The sequence below is a fragment of the Leptosomus discolor genome, chromosome 6 (genome assembly GCF_034619465.1).
Source record: "Leptosomus discolor isolate bLepDis1 chromosome 6, bLepDis1.hap2, whole genome shotgun sequence".
In the NCBI taxonomy this organism is placed as follows: Eukaryota; Metazoa; Chordata; class Aves; order Leptosomiformes; family Leptosomidae; genus Leptosomus; species Leptosomus discolor.
This window is the reverse complement of record NC_141396.1, coordinates 64,552,095-64,566,414: the sequence shown is the minus strand read 5'-3', so window position 1 is coordinate 64,566,414 and position 14,320 is coordinate 64,552,095. Positions and strand designations below refer to the sequence as shown.

Below are 14,320 nucleotides of genomic sequence, written 5' to 3'. Positions count from 1 at the left end.
GCAAGAGATTCAGAGTCCTTTGGGCTGCAAAGCAGGGACAGAGAGCTCCGGCATCGTGCCCGTGGTTTGAAATGCAGTGGCAGTGTAGTTTTGCAGCCTCGGATCGTGTCATTTCTTTAGCGTCCATAGGCGAGGATGAGAAATGGAGAGGAAACACAGAAAGAGGGAAGGTTCTGTGTGTCAGCAAGCTTTGCCTGTTAAGAGCCAGCGAGCAGCTGGCTCCCAGGCTGCACATGCCGCAGGTTTCGGAAGCTGCAATTCCGCACTGTGATTTGGGGGGGGGGTGGGGGCAAGACTCCCCCCGCGTAGTTTCAACAGAATTTCCCTCGAGAGGGCTCAATATTGAACATGCTGCTGCCTTTATCAGCGCCTAAAGGCATTCGCTAAACCAAAGTTATGCCAGCTCCCTTCCAAAGTCAGGCCAGGAGCAAACTGAATGCTGGTTTTTATCAGCACGCTGACACCTGCCTGTCTCAGCTCTCTGCAGGGCTTAAGTGCCGAGGGAGTGGGTTAGCCTGGCCTGTGAATACCACAAGGGAACTTCGGGGGGGCCTCCACTCACCATTCCAACCTGCTTCTTTGCTTGACCATACTGGCAGCAGAGTTTTCTGAAACTCAGTGGAGTTTCCACTGAAACCTGTGCAGATTACCTCTGCCATCAGTCAGACCTCCCTTAAACCCAGCTCCTTCCGTACGACAACTTGCCATCCGGGTTATGAACTCCCTATTTTTGCATTCATCCGTCAGGCAGGTCTTGTTCTCGCTAGGAAGAACCGCTAACAGAACGCAGGCAGGTCCTCCACACAGTAGCGGAGGGACTTTTGGAGGTGCTGGAAGCCCTTGCCTCTCCGTCCTTTTCTCTTGCAGCACGGTGAGAACACCAAGAGCAAGCTAATGAGGCGTTAACATGCAGCCTGCCAGCGGAGGGCTAGCCTTGGGGATTACAAGCAAATGGAGAGCTGGTCGTTTTGGTAGAGTGCTGCTTTGTTCCTCGGTGGAACGGCTTGAAAGCTTTTCTTTTCCTGCTTTGCTCTGTCAGCCTCTTTTTGTGAGCGTGGAGTGGGTCAGACTTTAACCCCAGCTGCTCCCTTCCCCAGAACGGCGACTGCGTCCTGACTCCACCAAGGCAGGGTGGAAAAAGAGAGCAGGAGTCGCTCCAGAGGCGGTGAGGGTGGTGTCGTCCCTGGCTTTTTTCCCTGCTTAAGTCTCTCTTCAAACAGTTCATGGAATCTGATGGAGGAGGTCACGGAGCCGAGGATAAACTCAGCACCTGCGGGTTAACCCTCCCTGTGCTTAACAGCCCTGCTCTGCTCCCCCAGCGCTGGCCTGGAGCTCAGCAAAGCCACCAGGTGTTTCTCCCGGGACCAAAAGGGTCCATTGCCCTATTCCTCCTGCTCACCCTGCCGGTAGCATCCCAGGAAAAGGCATCTTGAACCTGCAGTCCTCCCGGTGACCTCGAGGAATCGTAAATCCTCGAGCGAGAGACCGACAGAGTCTCACTCAGGTGAGCTGCGGCTCGTCTCTGTTCAGCTCCGTCCCGATGATCACGTAGCGTGGGCTAGGGCGAGCAGACCAAAGAAATCAGGTATTTGAAGGACCTGCATTCGCGAGTCGAAAAGCTGCCTGAGCTGTGGCAGAGGTGGGGAGCTTTTGCTATGCCGTGCCTGCTAAATTCAGGCTGGTAGCTTGGAGCTGGAGATTCTGGTTTCGCCTGCGCAGCGGTGTGAATCAATAATGTTTTCACAGGAGTGCAGGAGAGGCAATCTGCCTCTCTGTCCTTTCTAATGCATGCCCAGCGTTTGCCTCCTGTTCTGTGACGAAGCAGTGAAGTTCCTGCCACTCCCCAGCAAAATTCTTCCTGGGGTGGCTGTGAATCAAGGCAGGAAAGGCAGATAAGGACCTGGGAGTGCTAGGTGTTAGCATATGGCTCGCTAGCACACGGTGCAAACCTCTTCTCAAGTGCTGCAACACTCATTTCTTTAAACATACGCTTGTCTGGGGTCGCACAGAAGCGTTTTCTCTATTTTTTTTTCTGCACAAACACACAGCACCGCCACACGCCTGGACAAAGAAGGAACTAAAGGCACTGTAAAACAGTTCATTTGGAGAGCCCGTGCCTGTAAGTAACTGCTTCTCATGGGAATGTGCAACCTCTCTCCCGTCACAGAGCAGTGGAGGGGTCTGAACACGGCCCAGATTGTCCAGGTCTTCTCAGTTTTCACCTTAGTCTTGAAATAAATTCCCTCTGCGCTTCCACAGAGTGACCCTCCTCCACATGCTGAATTCGAATGCTGACTCTTGCAGCAACTGCTTCCCCGTTTCCGAGGTATGAGACCGATTTTCTTGCAGCGCGTGTCGTTTGGTTGCTGAATGTTAAGAAACCCTGACAGATTTTGGAAGCGGCAGCCCCAGTTCAGCTGGCTGCAGCAGCCCCACGTCCCCCAGCCCATCACTCAGAGAAGAAAATCAGTGAAAATACTTTTCTCCCTGCCTGCACAAACGCATACCACTGGTCCTCAGCCAGCTGAATCTCTCCAGCACGCTTGTGCTGTTTGAGCTACACCATTTCTTTCAGGGATGTAACTGGGCTTGGTCTGAAACCTCCACAACCCCCTGTTTTCCTTGGAAGGTTGTCCTTGTGGAAAAAAAAATCCCGTGCTTTGCTTTCTCACTTGAATTTCTCTGGCTGCAGTTTGCAGCCAGTCATCGTTACGCCTTCCTCTGCTAGATAAAAGCGGCGTGAGCCCCCAGCGCTTCCTCACTGGGACAGCCTTCATCCGCTGTAAAGTCACATCCCAGGCCACGTTTTGATAAGCTCTGAGTTTTTCCAGCCTCTCATTGCAGCTACTGGTGGCGACAGGTTAGTGGTGACAACGCTCGGCACCGCTGGCACAGCCTGGTGGCTGCAGTTAAGCTGTGAGGAACAGCATCAGGTGAATTTTGCTGCAAGTATTTGAGGCTACGGACACTCCTTGTGTGGAATTGGACGGGTTTTAGCTAATGTACGGTCCGAATATGAGTCCTCCCAACACTTGGGCTGAGCCAAAGGTTGTCTCCTGCCCTGGAGCTGGGCAGAGCCCTTCCACAAAGCAGCCATAAAGTGCCTGACGGATGCATCCCATTTTTAAAAACTACAGCTGACCCGCGGGGAATAAACGACCTTTGATGAATCGTCATCGTTTTCCTTGCGAAGAGCCGGCGCGGCAGGAGCGCGGCTTTCCAGGCGGGCCGGGCCGTGAATTGAGTTGCATTAGTGCGGTTAAATATAGACGGTGCCGCCACGGGCGAGCTCTCCCTGCCCTGGGCTCCGCTCGGCCAAGTGGCCCAGGACCAGCCAGCAGGTCACAGCCCATCCCACCGTAACGGCTCCCGTTTAGAGCCGTAGTGATCTGCGCAAGAATTCCGCCATCCCAGTGGATTGTGGAGCAGGTCTGGTTATTACAGCCCTGCAGCGCTGGGTGCAGCGAGGGTCCGGTGCCCTAAGGATGCTGCACCCCGAGCCGCGGGCGTTGCCTCCTATTTAAAGCAACAAAACTGACGTATTTCCATATTTATCACTCTGTCCCGCTTCGGATGTCAATTAGATCTCTTCCCCCTCGCGCAGGCGCAGTCTTCCCCTTCGGGGGTCTTTTGGTGGTCTCGGGGAGGAAGTAAGAGTTCCTCGATGGTCTTCATCACGATTGTCCCATTGAACCCATCCTCCAGAGTGGGCGGTTCAGGGGCAGCTGGGCAGGGTCTCCCCTGGTTTGCAGAGATGTTGCGACCTCCCAGCCCTGCGCCGATTTAAACACTGCCCGAACCAGGGGAGGAATTGCACCTCCTGGCTTCGTGCCTCAGTTTCCCCAGCCCCACGAGGTGATAGCTGCCTCCCCTCTTGCTCACAGCGACGGGGGGGCTACCTGCTCCTTTGCCAGGCTCAAAGTGGTGACACCGAGAGACACCCCTTGGGAGGGAGCTTGTCCCTTCGTGGAGGGGCTACCGTGGCCCGGGGCTCCTGTGGCCAGCCCTGGGCCGTGCTCCCTGGCCCGGGGTGAGCTTTGGCAGCCAGCACAGGTCTTCTCCAAGCAGCTGCCGTGACAGACAGCTCCTGAACCAGCCCCCCTCTGCAGTGCTGCTCTAAAATAAAAATACCTCCCGCCTGCTCCGCTCCACTCCCGGCCAAACTTCCTCCAGGGGCAAAGCGAGGGGGACGGCACCCCTCCTTCAGCCTTCCCCCCCCACCCCCCACCCCGGCCCCCCAAAGCCAGGCTGAGGGATGCTGTAGGACAAACAGCCCCCCCCAAATCCTCCATCGGTCCCCGCCGCTCCCCCCCCCCCCCAGCCCCCCCATCGCGGTGCCGGACGCTGGATCCCCGCACCCTCGCCCACCTCCACCCGCGGCCCCGGGGCTCAAGGTCAGTAGCTGGGGGGGGGGGGTGTGGGGGTCACACTGGGGTTGGGGACACGCTGTTCCCGCAGTTCCAGGGGGTTTTGGTCACCTCTGCCCGCTCCCAGCGCCTGGCCGGGGGCGGTGGAGGGGACTGGGGAGGGGGGGTGAGGATGAGGATGGTGTTGCCCCGCGGCTGCTCAGAGCTTTTTGGGGTGGGGCTGCGCTGGGGAACCCCTCCCCTGCACCTGACACTGCAACCCCGGAGCGATCAGGAGTTAAAATTGTCCGAAGGGTCCCCCCTGCCAGCACCCCTCGCCCACCGCAGGCGACCGGGGACCGTTAAACACCCCCCCACACACACACGCCCCATTTGCGGGATGCCCCCTCCCCACAAAAAAAAAAGGGAAAAAAAAAAAAAGCCTTGAAAAGCGTGGAAAGGAGGGAGAACAAAAAGAAACACCTCTTGAAAGCCACCTCCGTGGGTGCCCTCCCGCCGCAGGGGGACCGCAGGGAGGTGGCAGCGCGCCCGCCCGCAGCGGCCCCGCACGGAGGGGGGGGGGAAGCGGCCGCAGGGCGACCCCCACCCCCCCCACCTCCCGGGGGCTGAGTCCAGCCCAGGGCTGGCCCTTCCCACCGGGAAAAGCGGTTTTTTTTTTTTCCTAGTGCTAGGGATAAAATGGGGTCACCCCGCATCCTTACCAGCGACACCCGCCCCCCTTTAACAATCTCAACAACAAAAAAGAAAAAAATTAAAAAATAACTTAAATCAGAAAAAAAAAAAAAAAATAAATAAAAGCTTTGCGATGCGGATGGGAAAGCAGAGGGTGACCGGCTCGCCTTTTTCTGCTGCCTAAAAGCAAGAGTTTCGCTCTTTAATCCCTTCGAAGCGCCCCGCGCCGCTCGCAGGGTCCCCCCTCCCACCCGCGGGGGATGCTCACGAGTGGGTGGCGGTGCCGGAGGAGGATGCTCTGCCCCCGCCCCCGCCCCCGCACACCCTGCTCCAACCCCGAATTGCGTTTTTAGCAGCTGCCGGACAAGCTGCAGAGCTCGGGGCGGGCTGAAAGGCACGTCGCGCCGGCGTTAATTAGCCTTAACGGGAGTCATTAGCCCAGGGCTAATTGCGGGGCTGAGCGTCGGCATCCTCCGAGCTCCGCTGATGCCGGGCGGGGGGGGCTCGCCCGCCCTAAGGCTCGGGGGTGGGAGCACTTTGGGACCACGGTGCTTTAGGAGCCCCCTCAAGAGCTCAAGGTTGGGCAAAATCCCAGGAGAAGGCGAGCAGCAGCCCACGGAAGGGGAATAGGGGCATCCCATCCCATCCCATCCCCTCCAGCACGGGCATCTTTGTGCTCTATCCCGGAGCCCTTCCAAGGATCCAATTAAGAGGGGACATCAGAGACACGCTGGAGGAACCCCATCCTGGGGAGCTGGCATCCCGGAGCATCTCTGAACATTGGGACGGATGCAACTTGCTGGGAAGAGCCTTTTTATCAGGATCTCCTGCTTGAGCTGCCCCCAGATCCTGGCTCCTGGGTGGGTTTTGCAGCAGGGTTCAGCAGCAACCTCTTTCCTCACACCTGAGTTGTGTCCCAGGTGTTACCGTCTTCTCCATCTCTTCAGCTCCCGGCCTTCAAGGAAGCCCACAAAGCAGAGCTGCTGAGGACCAGCAGCAATTTAGGGTGTTGGAGGGGCAGGTGAGCTCCCACCCCTGGTTTACTTTCCTCTCCTCCTTCTCTTTCCCAGGTCTGGATCCCCTGCACCAGCCGGGGCGCTGACCTGCCACCATGGGGGTTAAAACGATGCTCCCCAGCTACGAACTGGGGTTTTATGCTCTCACCGTGACGTGCGCTGTGGTGTACAGCGGCAGCGGGATCTTTGAAGCTTCCAGAGGTAACGCTCCCCACCTCATCCCCCCCTGGAGGGGGCCCTGGGAGGGAGGATGGATGTCAGGCGGCTGCTTTTACAGCTGTCGATACCAACAGCAGATCCCCGGATTTAATTTTGGCAGAGAACGACTTGGGAATCTTTTGCAAGGCTCCAGGAGAGTTTTTGGCCTTTTTGCCCGGTTGCCCCCTTGTCCCCATTTCTGTGGCTCAGGGCAAGAGGCTGTGGCACGTCACAGCTCTCCAGGCAACCACCCTGCCTACACAGGGCTGCTTCCCCAATGCTTCATCTGGAAGCCCAAAAAACCCAGAAAATTTCATGGGATCAGCTGAGGGTCCCTGGGATGGGCACTGCGAAAAGGCTTTGCTGGAAATTCTTGCAGAAATCGAGGTTCCTGACTCCTGTGGTTATCTACGGGAATTAGGCGCTTTGGGGATGGGTTGTTTGAGCCCTGACGGCTCATCATCGCGGTGAGGAAGGCTCCCTGCTTTGCCAAAACCCAGGCCCCGTTTCCCAGAGCTGTTTCTTTCCCCATAACTCTGGTTCTTTTGCAGACAGCATGAACAGAAAAGCTTTTCGGGACGGCATAAAGCCGGGCTGGCACTACTTCGGCAGGAAGATGGTAAGCGGAGGAAGGACTCGGTCTTTTCTAGTTACCGGTGACACGGTCGGTGCTGACCGCTGGAGAAGCAGAGCTGGTTTTTCTGCTGCTGACATATTTTTTGCAAAGTCCACGTGACTCCTATTTTTCTCCCTAAAGAACCAGTCCGGAGAATATCCTGAGCAGCACCGTGGATGCTCTGCTTTGTGCGCACCGAGACGAGCAACCTCTGCGCATCTCTCCTGGGGTTTTATGACCAAGCTGGGGTGCTCGGGAGCCCTTGGGTGGAAAACGGGAAGAAAAGGCTTTGGAAATGGTCTGGTTTCCCCTCCAGACGGGTGTTGGGGCAGGGGTGCGAGGGCTGGGGGCAGTAAGGCACCCGGTGCTGCTCCCGCAGGACGTGGCCGATTTCGAGTGGGTGATGTGGTTCACCTCGTTCAGGAACGTCATCATCTTCGCCCTCTCGGGACACGTCCTCTTCGGCAAGATCTGCTCCATGACGGTGCCGCAGGTGAGCCGGGGATGTGGTGGGATGGATCTGAAAGCACCAAGGGTGACCTGGGACCTGCGGAGGGGGGGTTGAAGGATGTTCTGGGATGGGCGGGAGCAGGGTCGGGGTTTTCACCACGCTGACCACGGGTCGGGACCGCTCTCTCCTCACAGCACCGGGCTGTGGTGTACATGCTCTACGGGGTCTCGGCCGTGCTGGGCAGCATGGGGCTCGTCTACCTGATGATCATCCTCTCCCACTGCCTTGTCCTCTACTCCGTCGCGCTGGCCAAGCAGAAGTGGCTCTGCTACGTGGCCGGGCTCTGCTGTCTCGCCTCCTTCAAGGTGGAGCCATTCAGCTCGTGGCAGGTAGGGGCTGTCTCGGGCCATCTCTGCCTCATTTCCAGCCCACTTGTGTCCATCTCCTTGGGTTTATCTCCAAGGAGGGTTCCTGTGGCACCCGCAAACCCCAGGCACTTCTTCTGGCTACTTCAGATCTCCCACAGGGTTTGAGAAGGAGGGAACTTTGTGCTGCTTGGGAATAATCACACGGGGACTATGTCATGTTTTGGTGGCTTCATGCTGGGCCAAAGCTCAGGACACCTGAATCCTCCTTGTTGCTTAGGCAACAGCTTGTCAGACAGGCAAGGTGTGTTCCTGTCCCGTGCCTCAGCTTCCCCATCCGTAACATGGTGCTGGGATGGGTTCAGTGATGCCCATACCTATCTCTTAGCTCTCTGCCCAGTTAAGACTTTCACTGGTGGGTGGAGAGAAGCCCAGGAAGGACCTTATAAAGCTATTCAGTCCCTCTGAAGGACAGTGCTGCCTCTCCCTGCCTGCTGCTTACCTCCTGATATGCGTTCCCCTCCCCTCTCCATCAGGCTTCTGCTGGCTTTTCTTCACTCCCTGGGGAGGGGGACATTCCCACCCCAGACCAAAGCCTACGTGGCCCACAGCTGCTTGGTGAAGACGTGGCCAAGAGGATCCACCACTTCCCATCTCCTCCGGGATGCAGGAGCCAGCTGGGAAATCGAGCCCCAGTTTTTTTCTTTTTCCAACAGCACGGCTTATGAGCTCCAGGGACACTTGGTGTCAGAGGGTAATTAGAGGCTTTGCCAGCTGCCCCAGGAGTGATGTCCTCCACAAAGCAAGGGAGCACAGAAGCGACACCGCGTTCCTGGTGGTAACTATTTGTTTCTCATCCAGAGCGGATTTGTAACTGGAGCTTTTGATCTTCAAGATGTCCTCTTCTACGGAGGAAGCGGCTTCACCATCATGCGCTGCATGAGCTTTGCACTTGAGAGCTCTGAGAGGAAAGAGGGCATCTACTCCATCTTCGACCTCCTCAAGTACAACTTCTACCTCCCATTCTTCTTCTTCGGGCCCGTCATGACGTTTGACCAGTTCCATGCCCAGGTGAGTGCTCCTGAGGCAGGGCTGGATGAGGACCTCTCCCTGCGTGTATTTGCTTGGGTTTAATGCCTGCAAAACCCCATCTTTTGCCACAGTGAAGGTGCAAATGGTTGTAGAGCTTCTTGTGGTCACCTAGTCTGTGCCATGATGCTGTGATTTTTGTGTGGAGGGGCATCAACCTTCTTTTTTGGGTTTTGGGCCGCTGATCTGTTCAGAGGGGAAGACGTTGCTGTGGTGAAAGCATCACACTGGGATGAGGAGGGGAGGGTTCAGCTCATGTCCTTGCTCGCTGGGCACCTGCACTGCTCGGTGCCTCAGTTTCCATGCGCTGTCACCCCAGCAGCTCCATGCTGCCCCACTGCGCGGTACCGGGAGGCCACGGTGAGAGCCAGGCATGTGGTGCCCATCTGTGGGACCTCTGCATGCTGGTGGGTGTGACAGCAAGGTCAGCCTCACATTTCCATCCTGCTGGTTCACCCAACAAGCATGAATTTCCAGGCATGGTCTGTGTGTCTTCATCTGAAGTTATTTCTCTAGAAATAAGTAAGATTGGGTGCCAGGCTGTCTTTCAGCAACCAGGGGCTTCCTCTGCTCTTCATGAAATACCCTGGTGACCCATTTGACCCTAGAGATCATAAGGTCAGCGCTGGTGTCCCCCACAAGGGATGCTGGTGGTGCACTGAGTCTACTGGCAGCCCATTCTCAGCAGACGAGTGCTAGGGATGGCCAGGCCACTGATAGGCTTTTCTCCCCAACCTGCTGGAAGAAACGCTTCATCCTAAGGCTTCATCTCTCCAGTCATGTCTTATCTGTCAGGCTGAAGTCCAGCTGAGCGTGGCTCCAGCAGTCCCACTGTCCAAGCCCCTCTGGAGGGTTTACAGTGCGCTGGGGTGCTGTCCTCATCCCATATTCCTCTTCCTTCCCCAGTTTCCATCAGTCGTTCCTATGAAATGTGCAGCCCTGGCTTCTCCTAACGCTGCAGCCAGTTATCTGTAAATCAGGGCATTAAACTCCTCCTGTCCCCAAGACCTGAACTCCTCCTGTCCCCAAGACCTGAACTCCCACCGCTTCTACATGGCTTGATCTGGAGGGGGTTTTATTTTGGGCTCCTTTGCACAGCCCCAAACCTGGATGTCTCTAGCCACTTAATGAGCAATTCCCGCCTCTGCTGCTTAAAACGCTCACCCCAAAGGGACAAGGATTAACTCCACAACCCCTTTGCCATGCCCCAGCTAAGGGTCCTGTCTTGGCCTGGCCACCACTGCCATCTCCTGGTTAGATGCCCCCCTGCACTGCTGGAGCCGCAGCTAATTTTAGGGGTGAATTCCTAATTGCCCAACAGCAATTACAGGGGCAGGTAGATGGAGTCTGACCCAGTTAGGGGGCAGATCTGTGTCTTTTTGGCTCCTACTGGTGCTGCATCCTGGTGGAGACCTTGTGTGATGGGAACTCATCTGTACCAGGGCTTGCTCAGCCCCATTTGAGCTGAAAAGCATCTTCCTTACTAGGATCAAGGGAATAATTTCACTTCTGTAGGGCTGCAAGTGTGGGGGACACCTCCCTGATCCCACGGGGATGGTGGCAGAGTGCTGCCACCACACGCAGACATGAGGACAAGAGGAAACAGCCTCAGGTGGCACCAGGGGAGGTTTAGATTGGACATTAGGAAAAATTTCTTCACAGAAAAGGTTGTCACTGCCCAGAGCAGTGGTTGAGTCACCATCCCTGGAGGTATTTCACTTAGGGACATGGTTTAGTGGTCGACTCAGCAGTACTAGGTTAACAGTTGGACTCGATGATCTTAAATATCTTTTCTAACCTAAATGATCCATGATTCTATGAAAGGGGGGCTCCATGTCCTCCCACACATCTCCATGCCAGAGTCTGTCCTCCCTCAGCTTCTCCTCCAGCTTAGAGTCCAGCAGCCTCTTTGTGTCCTTAAAGCACTTGGCATATAACAGACACACACACACAAAAAATCTGGCAAAGGCTTTAATTCTCAGGAATCATCTGGATTTGACGATGGGGCTGGTGCGGCAGCCTGCGGATTATGTCGGGAGAGCTCCCACCTCTTGCAGGGAATAAAGGGAAAGTAATAAACATAAGAGGATTTTGAATAGAGCAGCAATTTTTACAGCGATGCGGGGAAGTGAGGACATCAGTCTGCCCGGTGTAATCCTGAAAGCTCGCTCTGATGATTTTTTATATTACAACGGCCAGAGACATGACAACTCCTGGAGGCAAAGCCCGGCCCCTGTTTGTACAAGACACAGCAGAGACAAAATCCCCATTGATCAGGTCCCAACCGATTCAGGATGGCTCCTCCAGCAGCTCTCCCTCTCATTTACAGCAGGCCTCTGCAGCAGAAGCTCCAGAGACCACCAGTTATCCTCCTCCTCCTCCTCCCAAGTGACCCTGGCCAAAGATACACATCCAGCCCTGGCAGAGCTGTCAGGTGGGATTCCAGCACTGCTCCCAGCCTCTCCTGGGCAGGTGGATGCCCTTCCCTACAGGCTGTGGCGCCCTGTAGATGTGATGAGTACGAGCATTTGCTCCCTCTGGGTGACTTGTGCAAGGGGCCGCCCTTAAGCAAAGTTGATTTTCTAAGCATGTCCCTGCAGAAAGAGCATAAACCCCAGCTCCTCGGTCAGTACGGTCTTCACCCCACCTAGGGTCCCTTAGGTACAGCCAGACCTGTCACTGCTGTGTCACACCATGTGCCTGCTCTGCTGGAAACGCCAGTGATGGGAACAGCCTTTGCTAGGAGGGTGCTCCAGGAGGCGCGTTGCTGCCGTGCTCAGCACTGAGGTGGGGGTGTTGGAGGGATGCTGTGGGTGGGACATGTCCTGCTCCTTGTGGATGGGTTCACCTGAGCTAGTCCCTTGGGTCTTCCTTAATCAATGGAGATTCGGGCCACATAGTCCATGGTGTGATTTCTAAAGGAGAGTGTTCGGTCCCCATTTGGACCTTGACTGCTCCTCTGGATGGAGGAACACACTGTCCACCCTGTCTCTTAGCTCAGCCCTTTCCTGGTTTGCCATCCCGGCAGGTGAGCACCCAAGAGCTAAGACGCAAAGACGACGAGATGAGGCATATCCGGGTCCATGCCCTCCTCCACGTAGGGGCCATCGTTGCTGTGGACATCTTCTTCCACTTCTTCTACATCCTCACCCTCCCTTCTGACCTGAAGTTCATGAACCGCCTCTCGGACTGGTCCTTGGGTGAGTGGCCGTGCTTGGACACATTCACACCTGTACTCAGCTTCGAGGCAGCGGTGGGTGATCCAGATCTCCATCCATCCCTACTGAGAGGCTTTGGCAATGCCTATGTTGGGCAGGTTTGAGCAAAGCCCCTCTTCTTCCCGTGGACAATACACAGAGCTGGAGCCCTAGAAAGCAGATGGTGTTGGGCTGACATTCTCCCCGGGTCCAAGTGTAAATTGTTTAGCTCCGGGTTTAAGAGGCTGAGCATCAAGCCATTCCCATTGCCTTTGGACTGGAAGGTAGCTCAGCACCTCCAAAAAAACCAGCCCTATGCTGTTGCAAGAGGTACATCTGCTATCTCAGATGCCTTCCCAGGTGGCCACCCACTACGGGTGTTTGTGAGCCACTGAAATGGTCCCAGGCATAGGGTGCACAGCGAGCAGCTCAGGGGAGTTGTAGCTGCTGTTTTCAACTGGCTAACAGAGGGTTACAGAGAAGGTGAGCTCTTCTTGGAGGCTGGAAGGGAAGAAGCGGGACACAGCAAACAAGGAGCAGCAAGGCAAAGCCTCATTGCATGTGAGGAATGTTTTTCACAGAGCGGTCAAACACTGGAACAGAGGCCCAGAGGGGTTATGGATTCTCCAAAAATAGACATACTCAATGCTCAAATGAACAAGGTAGAGAGCAACCTAATCTCCCTTTAAAGTGGGCTGTTCTCTGAGCAGGGCTGGACTAGGGACCTCCAGAAGCCAAACTCCCCGGATGAGTCATGGTAGCAACACTGGCATTCAGCTGGCAGCTGGATGGAGGATTTCAGCTGGCCAAATACACGTCTGATGGCAGCATCTCAGATGCCACAGCGTATCTGACATCCACACGGACAGCAGACAAGCAGGAGGACGCCCATGTCTCTCCAGAGTGGCAGCTGGAGGCCAGGAGAAAATCCTAATGCAGCTAGGATGGCACTAGCATTGATTTAGGATGTCCTAAGAGACCTGGGTGGATTGACCAAGCATGTGTGTTACTCCAGAGGGAGCTGAGCTCCTCTGCAGGCTCTGCTGCCTGTATTGACCAGATCTACCTGGTCCATGGTGGGAGCTCAGGCACTGCTCACATCGAGGCACTGTGTGGCCCTTAATCTGTGAGCTGAATCCCACCAAGATGGAGGCATTTGAGCTTCTGTTTGTAGCAGCGCTACTGGAAAGGGCACCCCGAGCCGGTACATTCCTGCTCTCCTCGACTGCTCGCCCTGGCACGTCTCCCTCACCGGGCTTGAGCTTGGCGGGGGGGGGTGGGCATGAGGAGCCGCCCCTCCACCGCGCACAGGCCTTTTCCTGCAGCTGCCACTCTCCTGCCCACCCCGGGGCGGGCTGAGGAGCCGCTTCCCTCCCGGGCACAGCCGGATCCCCGAGGGACCGGGCTTGCTACGGGCCCCGCGGCCTGGTGGCGCCTCCGGGGCGGCTGAGGGCAACTGTCCTGGCGGCCGGGCTGAGGGGAAGGCCGCCAGCCCCGCCCCTCGGGCGGTGACGTCCCGCGCTCGGCGCATGCGCGGCCCTGCCCTTCCCCTGCTCTTGTCGCCGGCGGGGCCGCTGTTGCTATGGGAACCGCGTGGGGCCGCGGCCGGGCCGGGAGCAGGAGGCGCAGCCGGAGGGAGAGGCAGCGCGGCCCTGGCAGGCCGCAGGACGAGGCGGGCGTTGGGCGGGGGAGAGAGGGAACCCCCTGTGTCGTCCCCCCAGCAGCTCTGTGGCAGAGCCCTCTGTGTTCAGGCGGTACCCAGGTAGGCCGGAGGGCTAAAGGTTGCCCCCAGGCCAGCCCTTCTGCCCCCGGGGGCCCCGGGCTGTGCAGAGGCACCGGGCTCTGCTGCTTTGTCGGTCCTTAATGCACCTCGTCCACGCCCGAGGGGTCCGGGCGTGGAGGTAAAGCTGCACAAAGGGACATAACGTGCCTTTTGGCACTTGGTCGGGATGGTTGCTGCCTTGGTGTGAGAAAGGGCCATTACTCAGCGGAGGGTGTGCCTTGGAAAGTTTGTACTGATTGTTTTTCCTAGACCAAAGGTGCACTCGATTATTTTTTTGCTGACAGTAAATGCCAAACAGAAGGAGAGGGGGCTGGAATAAATTCGAAACCTGATGGCCTTTAGTCATGCTAAGTAAAGCTCTAGACATTGAAATAGGTAGCGATGTTATCGCTTTAATGTTGTCACTTAATGCTTAGAGAATCGGGGGAAAGATGTAAGCCACGCTCTTGCCAACTAGTGCCCCAAAATTAGGTTTAACAGAGATCTTTCTTCCCACATTAACCCAAAAACGGGGGGATCTCCACCTTCCTTGAAACGTGGGAAGGAAGGCTGGATGGTTGCAAGCA

The 14,320-nt window shown here is 56.4% G+C and overlaps 1 protein-coding gene across 1 annotated transcript; it reads left to right on the top strand.

The window, feature by feature from the left end:
- The first annotated feature begins 6,150 nt into the window (after positions 1 to 6,150).
- Positions 6,151 to 13,421, top strand: LOC147415416 (protein-cysteine N-palmitoyltransferase HHAT-like protein). The gene is made up of 7 exons (XM_086467360.1): positions 6,151 to 6,256; positions 6,805 to 6,872; positions 7,249 to 7,362; positions 7,515 to 7,709; positions 8,547 to 8,756; positions 11,803 to 11,974; positions 13,297 to 13,421. Exons 1-7 carry the CDS (start codon positions 6,151 to 6,153, stop codon positions 13,419 to 13,421), a joined length of 990 nt encoding a protein of 329 aa, XP_086323486.1.
- Positions 13,422 to 14,320: the final 899 nt, after the last annotated feature.